The sequence below is a fragment of the Miniopterus natalensis genome, chromosome 11 (genome assembly GCF_054644295.1).
Source record: "Miniopterus natalensis isolate mMinNat1 chromosome 11, mMinNat1.hap1, whole genome shotgun sequence".
NCBI lineage: Eukaryota > Metazoa > Chordata > Mammalia > Chiroptera > Miniopteridae > Miniopterus > Miniopterus natalensis.
The window spans coordinates 50,010,935-50,030,512 of NC_142091.1; the positions used below are offsets into that span (position 1 = coordinate 50,010,935).

At 39.0% G+C, this 19,578-nt stretch overlaps 1 protein-coding gene across 25 annotated transcripts in view; it reads right to left on the reverse strand.

Annotated features, from left to right (window-relative positions):
- SOX6 (SRY-box transcription factor 6) overlaps window positions 1–19,578 on the reverse strand; it is a 514,047-nt gene that overhangs the window by 59,064 nt on the left and 435,405 nt on the right. For 21 of the 25 annotated variants that reach the window (XM_016225176.2, XM_016225171.2, XM_016225169.2 and 18 more), the window contains 2 exons: window positions 14,994–15,219; window positions 11,972–12,159 (listed from right to left, as the gene is read on the reverse strand). In XM_016225176.2, the coding sequence (XP_016080662.2) occupies window positions 11,972–12,159; window positions 14,994–15,219 (414 nt within the window). The remainder of the gene's footprint in view (window positions 1–11,971; window positions 12,160–14,993; window positions 15,220–19,578) is intronic. The other 4 variants (XM_016225178.2, XM_016225172.2, XM_016225179.2 and 1 more) reach the window with 1 other exon arrangement.

Consider the following 19,578-nt stretch of genomic DNA (forward strand, 5'->3'; position numbering starts at 1 on the left):
TGTAATGTTCCACTTAACCAAATATTCTGATTGGTCAAGTTATATCACACCTGGCATCACTATCAGCAAAGATCATAATGTAACAATATAAACAGCACTAAGACTGAGTTGATCATTTTGAGACCAAATGATACTTCAGAGTCACCACCATAAACATCTTAGGATCAACTTATTATGATTCTGTAAGAATGGAAATCAAATAAGAGATTTTTGTAGGGTCCCCAGAAATCCAAGGACAGAATAGACATTATTTCCAGGGCAAAGATACCTGAGGAAAGTTTTCCGGATGTACTGAATCCAGCATCTGCAAACAGGAATGCCAAAGTCTTGAGCAAGTCCACATTGCTTTCAAGCAAAGCACCTTCCTGCTAGCTCAGGGAAATCTGGGTGGATCCCGACCCCCAAAGGCAAGCAGAGAGGAAAGCAATACAGTGTGTTTTCTGCTTATCCTTCTCTGAGAAGCCCAACAATGAGAATCTAGACAGATTGTTTAGACTTAGGAGACAATTTGAATGTCTCAAGGAGCTTTGTGAAAACTTAGGAAAATAGTTTAGAATCCACTCAAGCCCTCCTAATGCCATGTTTTTAACTGAACCCAAGAACCCAACTTTGAGCTTTGTCAGGCTTTTTAAAACATGATTTGTCATTTAAGTGGTCTAAGTCTTACCTTTAAAAACTTCTCTGCAATCCAATGACTTCAAACCTATTATTTTGTTTCAATTGAGTGTCATAACTATATGTATTTTTCTCTAATGTGCATTTTTTAAATAAGTAAAGAAATTCTGACAGCATGTGTTTTGAATTTTCTACCAGTCAGATATTTTTAAATTGTTTAGTACATCAAGTGGATCCTAATGGCCATCTAGGTGGAACTGATATAACTTGGAGGCTGAGAATTCTTTAGGACTACTTTATGAACTTCTTATGTGGGGTGGTGCAGCATTAAGTCACTGGACACTAAATTTGTGCATGTTGGTGTCTTTCCCCTGGAAAAACCTGCCTCCATGACAATAGGACACACTCTCAGCTCAGGAATGGTAAGAATACAAAAGTATCTAAAGCAGATTTAAATAATTTGCAAATGGAGCTTCACCTACACAAATGCTCTCAGAAATCCTACAAAAGAGAAGGGAATGGATTTTTATAAAGGCATGGTCCTAGGAACCGGCTTAGAGTTTCCTGATTAATTCCCCACCAACCAATGAAGCTAAGCATTAGCAACCACAGATGAGAACAATGAGTCTCAGCGAGGTCACAGAGCCAGGGAGTGATAGAACCAGAACCTGAAGTCCAAGTCAGTCTGACTCCAAAACACACTCTTTTCACTTTTCCACATTTCTCTAAAGGTCTCTCCCATTCTTCCTTTAAACTGGCGTATTCTTCTTAAAATGCAGTTCAGATTAAATGTGCCCCATCCACAAACATCTTTGATGGCTCACAGTGAATTATCTATAAAGATAAACCTAAACTAGCCACTGCAATAATCTATTTCAACCTGCTCAGTACATGGATTATTTTATTAAATCTTCACAACAACCACTTGTATTTAGAAACTATGAATAGTCCCATTTCTTAGAGAAACGTGGAAAGTCTAACTTCAAATCTTTGCTCTTATCCACAACCTTAATCAAGAGGATGAGAAACTAGGAGCAAAGGAAAGGAAGGAGGAGGGGAGGTAGAAAAAGAGAGAGGGGAAATGTTTATTAAAGGCCTAATATGTATATAAGATATTTACTATGAGGTTGACTTGGCTATCATTCCACTACACACATTAAATACTGTGCTTTGTATATAGTAAGTGCTTAATTAAAACGGGATGAGATTGAAAATAAAGTATGTTCATGGGATAAAGAAGAATGCACTGTCAGTCACAAAAGCCTATGACAAAGAAAGCTTGAAAATGGATGGGTCTAAAAGATAAATGATGAGTTCTGTTAAGCAACAGTCCCGCAAAATCATTGTAGTTTTACTCATATAATGGAAATGCTGAGGATTTTTTAACACATTTCCTTTTGCCTGGTCACCAGGAAGCTCACAACCTTCTCTGGCAGTTATGTAAATATGTATGACAAGAATTTTTGTGCACTGACCTTATCCCTGCTTTACTTTATTTTCCTACCTTCAAATTTTCTTTGCCACTATCTCATCTCTATTTGGTTTTTATCTTGTTTTAGTGTATGTATCACTGCAAACTACCCAAAATTGTTTATGCTGAAGGTAAGGTATAAATTTAAGTAATATAATTTAATTAACTTTTTTCTCCTTAATTCAAATAGAATAAAACCGATAATCATTTTGAAATGTTTGCAGTGTTTGATCAGTGGAGGCTGTCCTCAAAGTTAAGGTGAATGCAGTTCAAACACACACTGCACGCCTATGTGCCACGATGCAGGCGAGCATGGATTCAGTCCCCCACGCCGTCTCGAAGGAGCTTTCACACGGTCCCTAGACCAAAAACATTCTCACAGTAACACTGACATGAGTTGCCCTGTTCGTTCCTCTTCCTTTATGAGTGTCAGTGGAGCTTCCCAGAGTTCCTTGTGATGCAGGGAGAGACTGAATGGGAAGCTAGTTCGAGAACCAGGCCCTCTCGACTTAGCCGGCCATGAAGGAGATCTAGGACAATGTAAAACAAAGCTGGTCTTCTTACTATCTTTTTGTATTTTGAAGAATATCCTTAATACTAAAAAATGTTTTTTTAATATTAACATCTAATGGGTTTACTATTGTTGTTTTCAAGTAACTAAATACATGTATTTAATTCTTCAATTTTACTATCTCATATGATAACTATTGATGGATTTATCCCATATAAATAAAAACTCTTCGGGGTTCTTAATAATTTTTAAGACTGTAAAGGGGCCCTGAGATAAAAAGAAAAATGTTGAGGGCAGCTGATCTAGAAGTATTAAGAGATAAGATCCAGAAAGATTAAGGATTAGAAAGTACCTGCCATAGTGGGAGGTTAGGTCTATAAAATCCTCATTATTAGTAAATTGGCTCCATACATGTTCAAACCAACAACTCTTTATGCAAAGTTATGAGCTGTGATATATCTAATTTTAACCCTTGCTCTGGGAGATCTTTTCACTGGGCATGGCATTTTAAATTAAAATACTTGTAAACAAAACTAAGGTCCTATAGTTGCTCTTTCCCCCACCCCTACCCCTAGGAAATATCTTGAACCTTGTAAACCTATATAAATTCTCACCATTTTTTCCATTTAATGTGCAGAGAAGAAAGGAACCAAACAAGTTTGTTGTTGTTTTTATGAATTAGATCTTAAACCAGTAGCTAGGCAACCAATCAAGTAGCCCTGACAACAGAAATAAAAGGAACTTAATGATTACCTTCAGCCAGAAGCCTATACACAGCACTGCATAGTTGCTCAATGTTATTGGTTCAAATGTAAAATCTCAAATTAATACAACTTACATTTTTTTTCTAATTTTATAGCATTTTGATCTGTGTATACTGTTCTGGAAAAACACTATCACAAGTATAAATAGCTACCCCTTTCAAAGAAATATGCATGAAGCATATATACCTAGGTAGACTTCTTTATCTCATGATTTTAGCATTCACTTCATTAAAATTGATGTTTGAAACTCAGATGTATGTCTTCTTTTAGATTTGAAGTAAAACTGCCCTGTCAATTTCACAACAATGTAGGGAACAAATGAGACGATGAAGAGAGAGCAATAACATGATCTAGAGCTGGACTTAGTTTCCTAATCTGCAAAACAAGGATAGTATTACTACACCCCCGAATTTGGAAAGGTTCAAGAGAGATAATATATGTGATAAAGTTTTTGAAACATAGAAGCACTACAAAAATACTTCTTGTCATGATGTGAAATGTACTATATAAATGTTTTTTAAAAACCAACTATTACTCTGCTTTGCAAATGAGGGTGTTAAAATTAGGATTTTCCCTTTACTGTAAGGTGTCTAATGTGTCCATACCCCTCACAGGACAAGTTGTTATCTTGGGAACAGGTTAAATAGAAAGAAGCACTGTAGCTGAGTGTGTTAGTCAAATGCTCACAAAATCCACCCTCCTGATTAATTAGAACTATGGGCCCGGCTGGGTGTGGCTCAGCAGCTGAGCGTCGGCCTAGGATCGAGGCGATAGGGGTTCGATTCCCGGTCAGGGCACATGCCCGGGTTGCGGGCTCGATCAATGACTCTCTCATTGGTGTTTCTATCTCTCTCTCTCCCTCTCCTTTCCTCTCTCTGAAATCAATAAAGATATATTAAAAAAAAAAAACTATGTACTCCTTTGCAACAACAAAATCTCTCTAGTCTGTGTGTTATGTAAGAAATTCAGTCATTCCAAATACACTTCGCTAAATCACTTGCTCACAATTCCCTTTTGCCTACTGTTGTATGGCTGTATTGATCTTCTGTCTGAACTTCTCCTGTCACGCAGCAATGAATACCTGAACCAACTGTATAAATAACAAGGAGCTGTGGCCACTGACAATGTGAAGCAGAAGACGTCTGGTATGTTTTCCATTTCCAATAAAAGGAGCAGTATTATTACATCGATGTCAGACTGAAGTAATATTCTCATACATTTTTTTTCTTGCAAACTAGGGGCGAGGAGCAAGAATTTACACTTGTAAAACATGAACAACTGCTTTTTTGAATAAATTGGAACAAGTTTACATGGTGCCTCAGTGATTGTATTATTATTTTCCCATTTACTTGATTGAAAAAGTATCATTTTGGCATGAGAAAGTCATATGGTTATCAAAAATTAGGTTAAGTATTTTCAAAACTCATAGACTGAAATTCTGATTTTCTGGAAATATATTAAAGTACAAATTAAATTAGTAGGGACAAAAGCTCCCCAGCACAATAATGTAATCAAATTTGAACACTACCATGTTGGCTGTGGCCAGATCCTAGCAGGTAGCCAGTGTATACAAGTTATTCAAAGAATGAAAAAGAAAAATACATATTTTGGATTTGTAAGAAGGTGACTATTAGCTTCTTACTAACCTACTCTATCTTAACGATATTTGGCCCCAAGAAGCCGTAGGTTAACCCATTCACCACTGGAGAGTATCAAAGAGTAAAAATTTAATAAAATTCACAACAGATTTGACAACCTGTCTGAGGTCTTAAAGAGAAAAAGGACCTAATATTAACAGAGTACCTCCTGTGTCAGATATGTACTCTAGACATCTTTTTCCTCAAAACAATCCTTCAGGGAAAGAATAATGATCTCTGTTTTATAGATATGCTCTTAAGATGCACAGAGGTTAAGTAACTTACCTAAATAACAGTTAGAAAACAGCACAGCCTGCTCCCAAGATTAACCCAAGACACCGAGGCCAGGATTAATCAACTCCAAAACCCATGGCCTCTAATTCCAATTCTGCTATGGGTTTAGCCATCGCTTCTATCTCTGTCTACATCATTCAACCTTCTGCTTCCTGACTGATATCTTTCCACAGCCAGAACCAATGGATATCATGGCAAGGGAGAATGTCCCACCCCAACGGAAGGTGACAAGTATACAGGAGGTAGGGAGCTCAATGCTTTTCTGCTTCATAGTTTTTGTTGATTTTTAACCTGTCTTATTCCATCAAAGGGTTGAGATTGCCGACGTAAGTATGTTTGTATGTAACAGGCTCAAAGATCTCATAGAAAACTAATCAATTAATCTGGTACTGTTCTAGAAATAGAAATGTTATTGACTAAGAATTAGAAAAGCTGAGATTTAATTCCTGCTCTGCCATGAATACACTATGTGACCATGGGTAAGTCATTTTCTTTCTCTAGGTCTCAGTTTTCCTGTCTATGAATTGAAGCAATTGGACCAGATTAAATGTAATGTCCCATCCAATTCTTTCACTGTACAGATTTAATTCCATGGATAGACTTCAGAAGCAGGCAGTGTATGATAATAGTGTCCACGGCAGCTCACTTTGACACTCAATGAGGCCAAGCATTTTTCTTAAGAGATTCTCCAAAGATGAAGGGGACAGCAGTTCAGGCTACATGTATATGGGTGTGTAATCTGCGTACTTATAAGCAGCCTTATCAGCAGGCAATCAATCTACTGGCTCCTCAGTTTTATTAAAATGAGTAAAATAACCAGATTCCCAAATTGCATAATACTTATGAAGGAACGTGCTCACCAATCACCAAGTCAGCACTCAAACATTAAGAAGTTCAGAAAAATTACAGAACACACTTTAACACTAAGAAGGCCCACTCTGCCTTGCCTCTTCTCTAACTTACCTCTAAGAACATTTAGAAGCATCCTATTTAAAATTCTACAGTGTATTGTTATGACTAAAATACTCTATCTTAGAGATGTCAAAACAACAAAATTTGGTAAGCAATTAGCCTATAATATAATCTAATTGCACTGGAACTGAGGGATAGAAATGGCTGGTGTCCTTGGTGTGGAAAGCTAAAAGCCAGGGCAGTAAGTTAGACTTCCGTTGGCAAGACACTCACAATCCATGCACAGAAGCTATGTTGAAATGATGGAGCATAACAGCTCCTAAGGCGCCGTTACAGGCTATTGTCCCCACAATCTGTATATTTAACAGACCCTAAATATCTTGTGACACAGCCAACCAGAACAACTCCGTTGGTGCCGTTCTGGCTGATCAAGTTAACAATGTTTCATTTTAAAGCACCAAAATAGGGATTTACTCAATAAAGTGAAATGCACCATGGGTAGACATGTATTCATATGAGCATATATGCGATTCCATATGTGTTATAAACACACAAGAACCTCTATGCCTGTGTAGTAGATACTTGCTCATATTTATGTACATTCAAAGCATGTTTTATTTATATCTAATGTTACTACATGTCACACAAACACTCTACAGTAGACACTGCAATGCACTGCCCAGATTTCCCCTTTAGGACTGAAAAATTTATTCCCTCAACTGCAAAAATGTTGTTAGTAGCTCACCCTCAGCTGTTTGGCATTGACCCAGCCAAAGAGAGTCACTTCACAAGGTCATGTCCCCTTCCCAAAGTAGCCCTCATCCAAAAACTGGCTGACACATGTGTATAAAAGCTCACCCCTTCCACTTGGGGCAATTCTGAATGACCATGGCAGCCTCGAGGCTTCCTATGGGGTTGGCCGAGGCCTTGGCTGAGGCCGCAATGCAGCCCAATCCTACTTGGGTCCTTTTCCTTCCATAGGTGGCAGTCAGAAAGAATTCCCCAATAACCCTGCTTGCCGATCTCCACCCCATCCTCTGCTTCTCAGATCTGTGACACATCCCTCTGTAAAGAACGTTCTAATGAGAGAGTAACCAGGGATGCTTAATAAATTATAAGGTTTTATGACAGAAACACTGAAAATTTCTCTAAAACTATATTATAGGTTACGAGAACAAATTCATAAATCTAATTTATAGATCTTTATATTTAAGGAAAGTGAGATCATTCCAAAGTGGACAATTCTGAGGATAGTTAAACTGAATTTGTCACAATCTACTTTATCAATCTTATTTCACATTATATATTTACCCTCTTTGACCTCAGAAAAAGATCTGATCCTTAGAAGAAAAAGTCATGTTTTATGGAACCTCATAAAATTAAAATGGATATTTTGATTATGAGGACCAAAAAGCTGTTCCTTCACAGGAGTCCTTCAATGTTGTTTTAAATTTAGTCTTCTGGCTGCAACTAACCTTATAAGCAGGAATAGATACTAACTCTAGAAACTAAATGACACCTACAAAACCACAAAATGTATGTTCAAGAGTAACACTATTGGGGAGGGAGGTCACGTATGCTAAGGAGAGCTTGTGAACACATCGCTGAATTCCACAGACTTTTCCAGTGCTCCAAATTCAACCAGTAAAGTCTTCTACTGAGACAACTCCCTGTAAATGGGAAACCAGGACTTTCTGGTTCTGTAGAAACCCCCCTGCTGCTTACCTTCAGAGGCTCAGTTATATTCAGTGTGATATGTTTTAGGTCAAGTTTGGATTTATTTCATTACTTTCAATCTTAACCTAACCTCTCAACTCTCTTCCTCATCTCCCAATGGGAAATAGGTGTTATCATTATTTCAGAACCTCAGACGACTTCTTCCAAAATGAATTAAGTCAGTGAGAAAGACTTAAAATTGACCTGTATCTGAAGTTAACAGTGTTTTAACTTCAAACTTCCACTCCAACTGATGATACAAATTCACAATCTCAGGTCACAGTGTCAGACAGATGGAGAGACTCACTGCTGGAAGCAAGGTATAGTCAGCGCCAATTTACTGCTGGGTTTAGTGCCCACGGACGGGCACGCTGCTGATCTAAGCCTGCTCGGTACAACCGAGGGGCTTCACTGAAAGGCCGGGTTGCTGCGGCAATACTGAGTGCATTTCTCATCTCTCCCAAAGCTAAATGGCATATATACACATTCTATTTTAAGTATTCTCTATGTTAATATTCCAAACAAAAATTCCTATATGCATTTTTCAAAGAAATATTTCATTCATGACATCAGTCAAAGGCAAATTATTTTTCATAATTTAACAATAACACAGCTATCTAAATGAAACACTTTTTGTGTGGACTGAGGTTTCTGGAATGTATTAATTCTAAGTGTACTTTATTTAGCCCAGTGGTTTTCAACTAGAGGTAATTTTGTCCCCCCTCCTCCAGTAGGGGACATCTGACAGTGTCTGAAGACATCTTTGGTTGTCACAAAAGGGGGGAATGCTGCTGACACCTAATGAATAGAGGCCAAATTAATGCCCCCATGACAAAGAATTGCCAGGGCAATAATGCCAAGGTTGAGAAACCTTGATCTGATCTAATAAAGCTCAAGATTCTCACTCTGTGTATCAGCTCAATTGGGAAGGAATTTAAGTATGTGCGTTGGCCAATATGCCGGAATCTGAGAAACCTACTGCTCCCTTCTACTGACCCTTCCATTACTATGTGAGGATCTCATATCTGTGACAAAGTAGTATATTTGTTCCACATATTTAAAGATCACCCATGATTTAATTTAAAAGAATAAATGGAACAGACTGACAGCTGTCAGCAGGGAGGAGGCTGGGGAACTGGATGAAAGGTGAAGGGATTAACCAAAAAGCATAGATACATAACTCATAGACACAGGCACCAGTGTGGTGACAGCCAGAGGGAAAGTGGAGTGCGGGGTAGGTAGAGGTGGGCAAACGGGGTGGGGTGGGGACAGAAAGACTTTGCTTGAGGGGTGGTGCACGATGCAGTGTGAAGATGTTTTGTTGAGTTGTACACTTGAAACCTGTATGGTTTGGGGAACCAATGTCATCCGAATAAATTTAATTTTTAAAAAAGGTATGGAAACATAAGATAAGAAATTTCCTACTCTGTACTAGGAGCCGCACTGGGTATATTCACATGAGCTTATGCCATTGTAACCCAGATCACTACCCTTGTTTAATAGATGAAGAAACTGAGATTCAGAGAGGTTAACCAACTTGCTGAATATCACACAGTTGGTAACACCCTAGTGACCACTACTCCAAGTAAGAATATATACTTTTTAAATCATTAATACTTTCTCATATATGCAAAGAAAATTTCTGAATCACTAATGCTTGTTACTACTCAAAAAATTTTTTTGAATCATTAATGGTAGTTAATGGGGTGAGGAGGGTAATTAGCTTTTCACCATATATCTTTCTGTATTACTAGAATTTTCAGTAAGCATATATTACTGCATTTGAAAACTAATAAATAAAAAAGACTCAATTAAACAAATCACTGACATGTTTCTCAAATTAATTTTAGGATTAACCCGTGACAAAATTGTAAAGTAGGAAATGGTCTGTGGTACATATACCTATTCTCTTGTTTTTAACCCAATTTCCCACTCAGTAGCCCCATACCAAAACTTCTTTACCTACCCAGGTCCCCAAAAAGGATCTTATGAAGTTATTTACATTAAGGTTAAATAGGTTATTATTTCATGGTGTTCTCGCTGAGCAGAAGATAGTATCTTAGGTCAAAAGAAGGACTTTGTGTTTATCTGTAACATCAGAGGGAGAAGAGGTTTGGGGACAAGGTTTTTCTTTTCTTGCGGTCTGTACCGTCTATTCAGGCAGCTCTTAAAGAAGGGCTCTGCCTTGTGAACCCATGGCCAAGAATGGAGGGCTTAACGGGGAATGAGGCACTTGGTTGAACAGATCCAGTGACTGGCATGTGCCTGACAAGTCCCAAGTATACAAATGTTTATGGCTTAAAAGGCTCTGAAAGACCCTCCATTCCCCCAGAGTGTCTCTCTCCTACCTGATCTGAAAATTTTTCCAAGAGGACCAGTCAAGGTAGGGTGTCTAATAATAATGATTAATTTTAAATAGCGTATACACACACACATAATGTTAACATTAGTAGATCAATACAGTAAGAACTGAGAGTCAAGCTGAATTCTTTATTAAGCTTTGGGAAATCAATACTTCTAGAGCTAAGCTTCGTAATCTGGGTGAGGACTTTGGTCACAGACCTGCTATGAGACTTCCATCCCCTCAAACCCCTTCCCAGTTCCCTGTACCCCAGCTGGTGTAGCTAAAGTGTATAGATCAATCAAGAACGAGAGGTTGATTCAACATGAGCAATGGCTCTGTATCCTACTAATTGGTTGGCTTGTGTACCCCCAAAAGATATATTCAAGTCCTAACCCTTGGTACCTGAAAACAAGACCTTATGTGGAAATGGGTCTTTGCAGGTATAATCAAGTTAAAATAAGGTCACCTTGGATTAGGGTGCATCCTAAATCCAATGACTAATGTCCTTCTAAGAAGAGGGAGATTTGGAGACACAGGGAAATAGGAGGCAGCCATGTGAAGAGGGAGGCAGAAATGGGAGCGATGCAGCAACAGGGCAAGGAATGGCGAGGATCATTCGCTCATCAGAGAGTCGGAAGTTTCCACCCAGTATACTGCAAAAGCCTCTCAACTGTCTCCGTTTCCATTCTCAGCCTCCTACAGTCCATTATCACCCATTAGACAGAATGATCTTTTTAAAGGTAAGTCATATTGTGTCAGTGCGTCTAAGGGTTCCCAGCAGGCAGTGAAATGCAGTCTTGCCAGGGCCGCCAGGGTCTAACATGCTCTGTCCCACGCTTTCCCTTCTCTCACCGGCCTTCCAGTTGCTGGTCCTGTGCTCGGAGGGCCTCTATGCTTATTGTTCCTCCTGCTCCGTGCAGGGCCTGCCTGCACGGTGACTTCACTCATAGCTCTGCTCAGTGTCACTTTCTCAGAGAGTCCTTACCTCCCTGTCTAAAGGAGCAACCCCGTAACTCCCTAGTCCCCGAACTTGCTTCTATTTTTCTCATGGCATTTATTCACCTCCTAATATTACTGACATTACATCATGTATTTAACATTTATTTTTTGGTCATCTGTGTTCCCCTATTAGAATGTCAGCTCTATGAGAGGGTTTTTTTTTATCTGATTTGTTTACTGTTTTAGTGCCTAAAACAGTGTCTACTATAGAATAAGCTCTTGATAAATATTTTTTGAACCAAAACAAATATCAATGAATGTATTTTGTAAGCTGCTTTGTTTTATTTTCTGCTCTGGCTGATAGGAAGCTTAGTAAGAAATTCAGTGGTGCATCACAGTAATTTATTAGCTCCCATCATGACCTTATAGGCTTCTTCCTTCTTTTTAAATATTCTGGTATTCTATTCTTATTCTAATAACCTCACATATCTCCTTTATTATAAGGTATTCCTAAATCTTATAGAATGGGACAGGAAGACATCAATAGGCAGGCAGGGTGCCTGGGTGGGCGCCTGGGAGGCAACCCACATAAGCAAGAAAGGGTGGGTTTGTTCATCAGCAGTAATGCTTGAATGGGATACAAGACATCCCCCGAGCTAGAAGCACAAATCTTTGGCTGCAGGTTGATGCTTGAGAGCCTGGAAAGAGCCACATGAGAGAGAGCCAGTGGGTCTAGCAAAGCCAGTGAAGGAGGGAAGCAAGTGTTACCTTTTCATTCCTGCAGTTGTTCAGCCCCATATTATTCATGGAGGACAGTTTCCCATCAACACCATGTGGCTGTTGCTGCTGTTGCTCCCGCTGGATCTGTTCTCGCATCTTCCGAGCCTCCTGAATGGCTTTCATCACTGTATCCTGATCCCCAAACAGAGCAGGGGAGTTGAGACTGGACAGGATATCTGCACACATAGGATGCATTATCAGAGGCTTGTGAGGTGAGAATCTGTAAAAAAAGTATTGCCACTCTCCACTCCCCTGTAGAATGCTGCATTCTCCAGACAAGAAAGGGGCACGTTTGTGATTAAGAAATGGCAATACTGTGGGTAGAGCACAGAAAGCCAGGGCAACGAAGCTCTGCTGTTCTTTCGTTGGTTTTGGTTCTTTGTCTTGTTTTGCTTTTCAGCTCTTGGAGGACACCCCAGCGCTCCGGTTTAGCTGGGCTGTCAACCCGCCTCACAGGTGAAGGTCCCTAGATTCCAATCATGTGTATATATTTATCTGCTCTGGCTACATCTAACAATTAGTGGGAGAGCAGCGGGGAAGGAGGGGGTGGGGAGGGGGACAGGGACAGAGATACCTGTTCAGGTTGCTCATTATATTTGGTGTGCTAATTCAGGAAAGCTGGTTCTGGCCTAGCAGGAAAAATCTGTGAGGCTACATGTGTCCTTTAGTGACATCTGCATGTGTGTGTTCATATGTCCACCGCAGGAGAGAGGGCGCGGGAAGGGCCACTCCACACTCTCCATTCCCAGTCACTGGCTGGTTAATGAAGCATTCTACTCGGCAGGCTGCCTCAGTTATTTACCAAGAGAATGACAACCCATTGCCTGCCCCCACCGGAACACCCACAGCTCTCAGCTTCCTGTTTTCCTGACAGGGAGGCTGTATGAGTGGGGATGGTTTTCACATAAGTACAAAGCTTCAAATAAACTGATAATAAATATTTACTTTCATTATGTTCCATGCTACACAGTGGGGATAAATTCAAAATTAAACTGACTAATTTTCCCTCATATCTTACATTATACTATAGGTTAAAATTAATACTTTAGATAAGTTTTTCCAATTCTAGAGAAAAAGAAAACAATTGTTTGCTGATTCATAGATTTTAGATCCACCTGTTTGTACCCTGGTACAAGCATTTTATGACCCATGTCTGTGTGTGTGTGTGTGTGCGCGCGCGCGCGCACGCACACTTACATGTGCCTTTGTGTTTAGAAAATATTCCCAAAGCTGTCTATGGAAAAATTTTAAAAGTCAGTCACTTTTTAGGATATAGAAACCCATATATTTTACTCTAGAGCTTTTCTGATAAATAAAAAAAAAAAAAAAAATCTCTCCTATGTTGTCTCGAGCAGAGGGCTAGTACTTCAGCCCGTTTCTAGCTCAGGATCTAAGACATATGCTCTGCTGAAGTATAAACTCCATCAAAGCAGGGCCTGCGACACAGTCATCTCTGTCCCTCACGATGCTCAGTACCTCAGTTCAGCAAACAAATGCTTTCCCAATAAAACTCTCAAGTGGATCATAGGAGGGCCATTTCAAGATCAAGTCTATTATTTACTGATGTTGGCTTTTTTATTGTCTCACAACTTCCAACAACACAGTGATCATACTCACACACTGGAACTGATTCAGTTCTCTCTCCCACAGCAAAACCACGGACTAGTCCTGACTCAAAATGAGAACAGGCTGCCATGTGGTTCCTAACGTGCACATTTCAGTGAGGAAGACCCACCTCTCACCATCAGCAATACCCTTAGACTCAGCCCAGCTCAGCACGTATCCCAGCTGAGTTCACAAAAGAGCATCGCGTTAGGTGGGAGAGGACCTGGACTCTGGTCTTAGCTCTGCTGACTGCAGAGCTACAGGCTGTGGGCAAGTCATTTTACGTATGACAGACACAGTTTACATACAGCGAGGGTATTAACACCATACTCCCTAACTCAGATGAGATAAGATAGGCAAAAATGGTGAGCTGTAAATGGCTACACTTACCCATTATTTAATTTATTATAATAAGCATTTCAGGCTCCAGGACTCAATAACACAAGGAAGGTAATATGGTGAATCAATGCCAGCCCGAGTCCCTAATCCCTCTGAATTTGTGTCTTTATTTGAACAGTAAGAGACTTAAAGAGTATAGTAAAATAAAGCAGCAAAGCCACTGACAAGCGCTTCCACATCGCTGCTCATTCCGCACGCACATGTAAATGCGCTGGTGTTCACTCAATGCAGCCTTTTTAAGCCCCAGGCCTTTAGGTGCCAGCCGCCACGTTAGCCTCTTTATATGCATTTTTCTCTTTTAATTCTCATAACAACCTACGAGCCAGGTAATAATATCTCCCTTTCAAAGATTAGGAAACTGAATTTTAAAAGATTAAATATCTTTCCCAGGATTATGAAGCTAGTAAATAAAGGCTCTTAGTCCAAGTCTGTCTGACGCCAAAAGCCATGTTTTTCCTGTATGCTGCTCATGCTGGGGTGTGAATGTTCCTAGAGAGACCTGGCCATATGTCAGTGAGTCTAAGAAGCCAGAGGATCATTATGACATATCCTATTAGATTCCAATTTTATTTCATAGCATGTCATTGAAATGTGTCACTTGTATTTATTTTAATGCAAACTAACAGATTAGATGTAAAATTCACGTACATTTTAAAACAAAAACATAAAATTTCAAAGGAATTTTGGGCTTTTGGCAGGCAGCTTTGAGGCCAGGGTCCCTTTAGGCCCTTGGGGGGTTCATGGTCACCCCTTCTGCCCAGAGTTACTTTAGTGGCAAAGCAAAGACGAAGCACAGAAATTGCCAAGCCTCTGATCTGTTGGAGGGAACTCATCACCATCACCAGCAGAACTTACATAATGGCCTTTTCCAAGAGTTCTAATCATCCAAAAAGAACCAAATTGGGTTGTTTTATAGAACAGATTTTACTTTTTTTTTTTTTCTTGGACTAAGGAACACTTGGGAAACAAGGATCAGTCATCACTCAACAGGTTTGCTTTCTTTTACCTAATTCATAAGTCTCTTCCTGGTGCTGGCCTTTCCATTTACCTAAAGAGGATCCCCTTCCCAGGCTTCCTCCGATGGGGCTGGGGATGCTGCTTTTGTTGGGCAGGTTGACAGGGCTGGTCTTGCTGGCCGGGAAGAGGCTCTGGGTGGGAGAGGTTGGGGACTTTACAGGCTCGGCTGTCTTGGGTCGGGATGAGAGATTCAGCGGCTGTGCTGCTGCTTCATCCTACGAGAGTTTAACATAAATAATTATTAAAAAGAAAAAGACAAATGAAGCACATTATCACTTAGTAAGCCACAGTTATTTTACACCTCAGAGACAATGCCACATTCTCCTACAATCATAACAAAAGAGCTAATTATCTACCTCCTTGAAGATGCATCAGAAGGAAACCTCATTAATTTCCCTGTTATGCTTCTATTTACATTAACTGTGTAGTTGGATCATTCTTTTTGCCAAATTAAAATCTGAATTAGCTCACATTACAGCTTAATTTCCTAATGTGTTTTCAGGGATCTAAATTAACCTAGGGCATTTACAGAGAATTATTTAAAATTTCAGCAGCTCCATAGTGCTTCTGTGTTATTCTCTCTTAAAAGTTCCTGGAACTATAAATGGGCTCTGCAGCTAATTTTTTAATATATATTTTAAATCAAACAATTGCAAGTACTTTAAAAATGGAAACACGGAAGGCCTTCTTCGATCCCCTGGGCCTCTGCCCAGGGAGCCGCATACCACAGTGTGGCTTCTCTGTGGCTTTCTGGGTGTGGGCGCCCTTCATGGTCTGTATTCTGGTCTCTATTCATGTTTAAAATTAATTTTTGCAAAGAGCTAGCACACATTATAATTATGTTTTACATACCATGCTATATGCAATTTATTTTTCATGTCTAAAGTGATGTCTCTTTATATCTTCGCTCCATATATTTACAGAATGTCTATTTTAAGATGTCTGTCCTATACTGAGCACACGATTCAAATATCTTGCTTGTAACTCTAGTTTAACCAGAAGCTCAAAAGCCAAGCTCCTTGCCTTTATTTTGTCTCATTTATCCTGCCATAAAATACCCGTCACAACATTTCCATCATGCTAAAAACTTACTTGTAATATGAGCATATTCATTTAAATGTTCAGTTTTAAGATCTGCATTATTGTGTTCTAAAATAAAACTGTCAGTAAATGTTAATTCCTGTCTTGCTTCTGAGGAGGCACAGAAAACCTGCTTTTGATGTTATTATTTAAAACACACAGTAGAGCTTGGAAACAGAACATTCTCCCCCTTGGCAAACCTGTGGCCTCTCTGAGGCTCAGTGTCTTCATCTGTAGGAAAAAGGGGGAGCGGGGGCTGATTCTAGCTGATCTCTAAGGCCTCTTTCAGTATTAATGGTCATTGTTTAAGAGGAAACAAAAAGGGATGCCAGAAAGTACTACTCAGAAAGGAGAACTAGAAAAAAATAAAAATAACATTCAACAGAAAAGCCACTATATATCAAGCACTGTGCTAGACATTTTCACACATATTAGCTTATTTCACTGTCAATAAATCTATGAAGTTGGGCAGTATTATTCTAAATTCACAAAGGAAGGTGGGTCTGAGTGATAAAATCAATGTCTAAAGCTATACATAGAGGGACAAAATTTGAATTCTAGTTTATTGGACTTTAAATCCCAGGTCCCCTTACTACTATACTATCAAACACAATAAGTCACTTGATAATGTAGTGATGCCCTACAGTGTTTTTGCTTTTGTTTTGCTTTGTTTTGGTCATGGTAGGAAATAGGTAATTGGACACATCTATGTTGCAATGTTCTTTTACTTATATAGAAATAAGATAGGTTCTTAGGTCACAGTTATATATATTATAAATGTCAAAATTACCCAACATGCTTAATTACAGATTACTCCCTTTTGCTCTGAACTCAAAGGATACTTAGACTAGTTAGTTCCTTCATTCATATCTAAATAATAGTGATTCACATGCTAGGTATCTAGTTAGTTTTCTCCATGTTTCTTTATTTGGGGGTTCACTGAGCGTAGGTATCTGAGTTTAGAGTTTTCTTCAAATTTGAAATACTGTCAGCTATTGCTTCTTCAAATATAGTTTTCTGTTCCTTCATTTTCCTTATGGGGCTTCAGATGCATGTATTAGGCCATTTGATGTCCCACAGCACTGTCTTTTTTCTATGTTTTTCATTTTGGATAGTTTCATTGTTATGTAACCAGATTCCCTAATCTTTTCTTCTGTAATGTCTGATTTGTTGCTGTACTAATCCAGTGTACTTTTAATTTCAAACACTGTATTTTTCATCTCCAGACATTCGATCTAAGTCTTCCCTGTCTTGCCTTATATAGCTCTCATGTTTTCCCCTACCTTCTTGAACATATGGAGTTTATAACATCTGGCTTTATTCAACTTCAAATATACTCAAATTTATTTATTTTTATAATTTAATAATTGCCACTTTCACAAACAATGCCACTGAGCACGGGAATCACCTATCAACTACCAATCATGTAAATCCCTTTCTACCAAGTCAGACCTGCTACTGGTCCTCACAGCCTGCCCTGCCTGAGAGCTCTGTGGGTGTTTTCTAGGAGCAGATGTGCCTATTTCCTCAGTTGGCTATACCTGCAAGTCTCTTACAATAGCTGCCTTTACTGTCTTGTCTACTAACTCTATGATCTGTGTCATTTTGGGGTCGGTTTCTATTGACTGAGTTTTCTCCCCATTATTGTTCATATTTTCTAGCTTTTATGAAAGCCTGATAATTACTGAAAGGATGCCACACATTGTGAGCTTTACATTGTTGGGTGTCAGAGTTTGTGTATTCCTTTAAATAGCTGTGAACTTTGCTCTGAGACACAGAACAATCTGATCCTTTCTAGACATACTTTTAAGCTTTATTAGGCAAATCCAGAGCGGCTCTTAATCTAGCGATAATTTGGCCCACTACTGAGGTAATACCCTTCTGGGGATTCTACTCGATGCGCCATATGTCAGGAGAACTTCCCACTCTCACTACTGGGAATACAAACCATTCTCAGTCTTTTGTGAATCTTGCAATTGTTTTGTCTGCTAATCCTGTCTTTGTCCCTATGTTAGATAGTTTCCTCACATGAATACGCTAATCATACTCAGCTAAATTTGGGGAACCTTCTGCAGATCTTCAATGTACTCTCTGCGTGCAGGTCTGTCTCTTTGGCACTGTCTCACAAAGCCCATCTACCTCAGCATCCCTGAACTCCGAACTCTATCTCTACTCAGGGGAGCTGCCAAACTCCATGTGCAGCGCTCCCTGAACTATTGCCTGGAAATTCGCTCCAGATATTAAGCTGAAACAACTATAGTGCTTGCTTCACTTCTTTCTTTTTAGTCAGGGATCACTGTCCTGTACCCCTATTGTAAATGTCTGAAAACCACTGTTTTCTATATTTTGTCCTGAGTTTTCATTGTTTAAGCTGAGAGAGTAAATCTGGTCCCTGTTCCTCTATCATGGTTGAAAATGGTAATCCTCTAGGTACTTTGTTAGGACCTCTCTCAGTATACAGCTAGATATTTCCATCACAAGCTCTACTATCACCACCACCATTTTCTTTATTACCATCAGATCATCATCATCATCATCATCATCATCACTATACTAACATTTTGGAACACTCACTATATGCTAGAGGATGTATTATCTCATTTAAGATCCACAATAATATTAACTTTCATTTTACAGAGGAGAAAATTAAGGCTGAAAAAGGTTTAAGTAACTTGCCCACATGACATGGCTGGTAAAAATGGTAGAAATGACATTTGAACAGAAACATTCTGACTTCTGATGTTGAAAATTATAGTGAATAAAAATTCTGGAGGAAGAAGGTACATAAAGCCATTTGTGTCTATTTTGTTACCTTCAGCAGACTATGCCCTTTGTGATGTGGACGTGTTACACACACAGGGAAAGCAATGACTAGAAACAGAAACATGAGATATTCCAGTGACCATAATTCGTTCAATTAGAAAATTACAAGATTGTTCTCAGAACTTCTTCAATAATAGATAGGAGCTATTTTTAAAATTTAAAACATTGGTTTTATGTCTCTGTCTATATATTTTTACCCACACATACAATAAACAATCTAATACACATAAGGAATGCTTCCTTTGTTATTACCATAAAATATAGTCAGGTCAAATTATATAGAGAACTCCCTAAGAATCTGCATGTGGTCAAGTGAGTAATAAAATTCAGTTGGCCCACAAAGCTGGAATGGTAAAAGCAGATATAAACTTAAATTTAACCAGGGAACATTTTACTCATCCAGTAAAGGCTTGGTTTGGTGTAGTTCCATTTGGCCAACTCACTTATAAAATGACTTTTTCATGTTAAAATAGCTAATACTCAATACCTCAAGTCACCGATGCTTGATACGCTCATACTCTAACAACTATAATTGAAGTGCCTTGGTTAAGTTGTAGTGTTCTGACTCTTAGTCACAAATAGAAACTCTTGGAACACAAAAATGTCTGCTACCATCCTTATACTATCTTAGTAACTGTAAATGGTGTATTGTCACAGCTCAGCATTTCTAA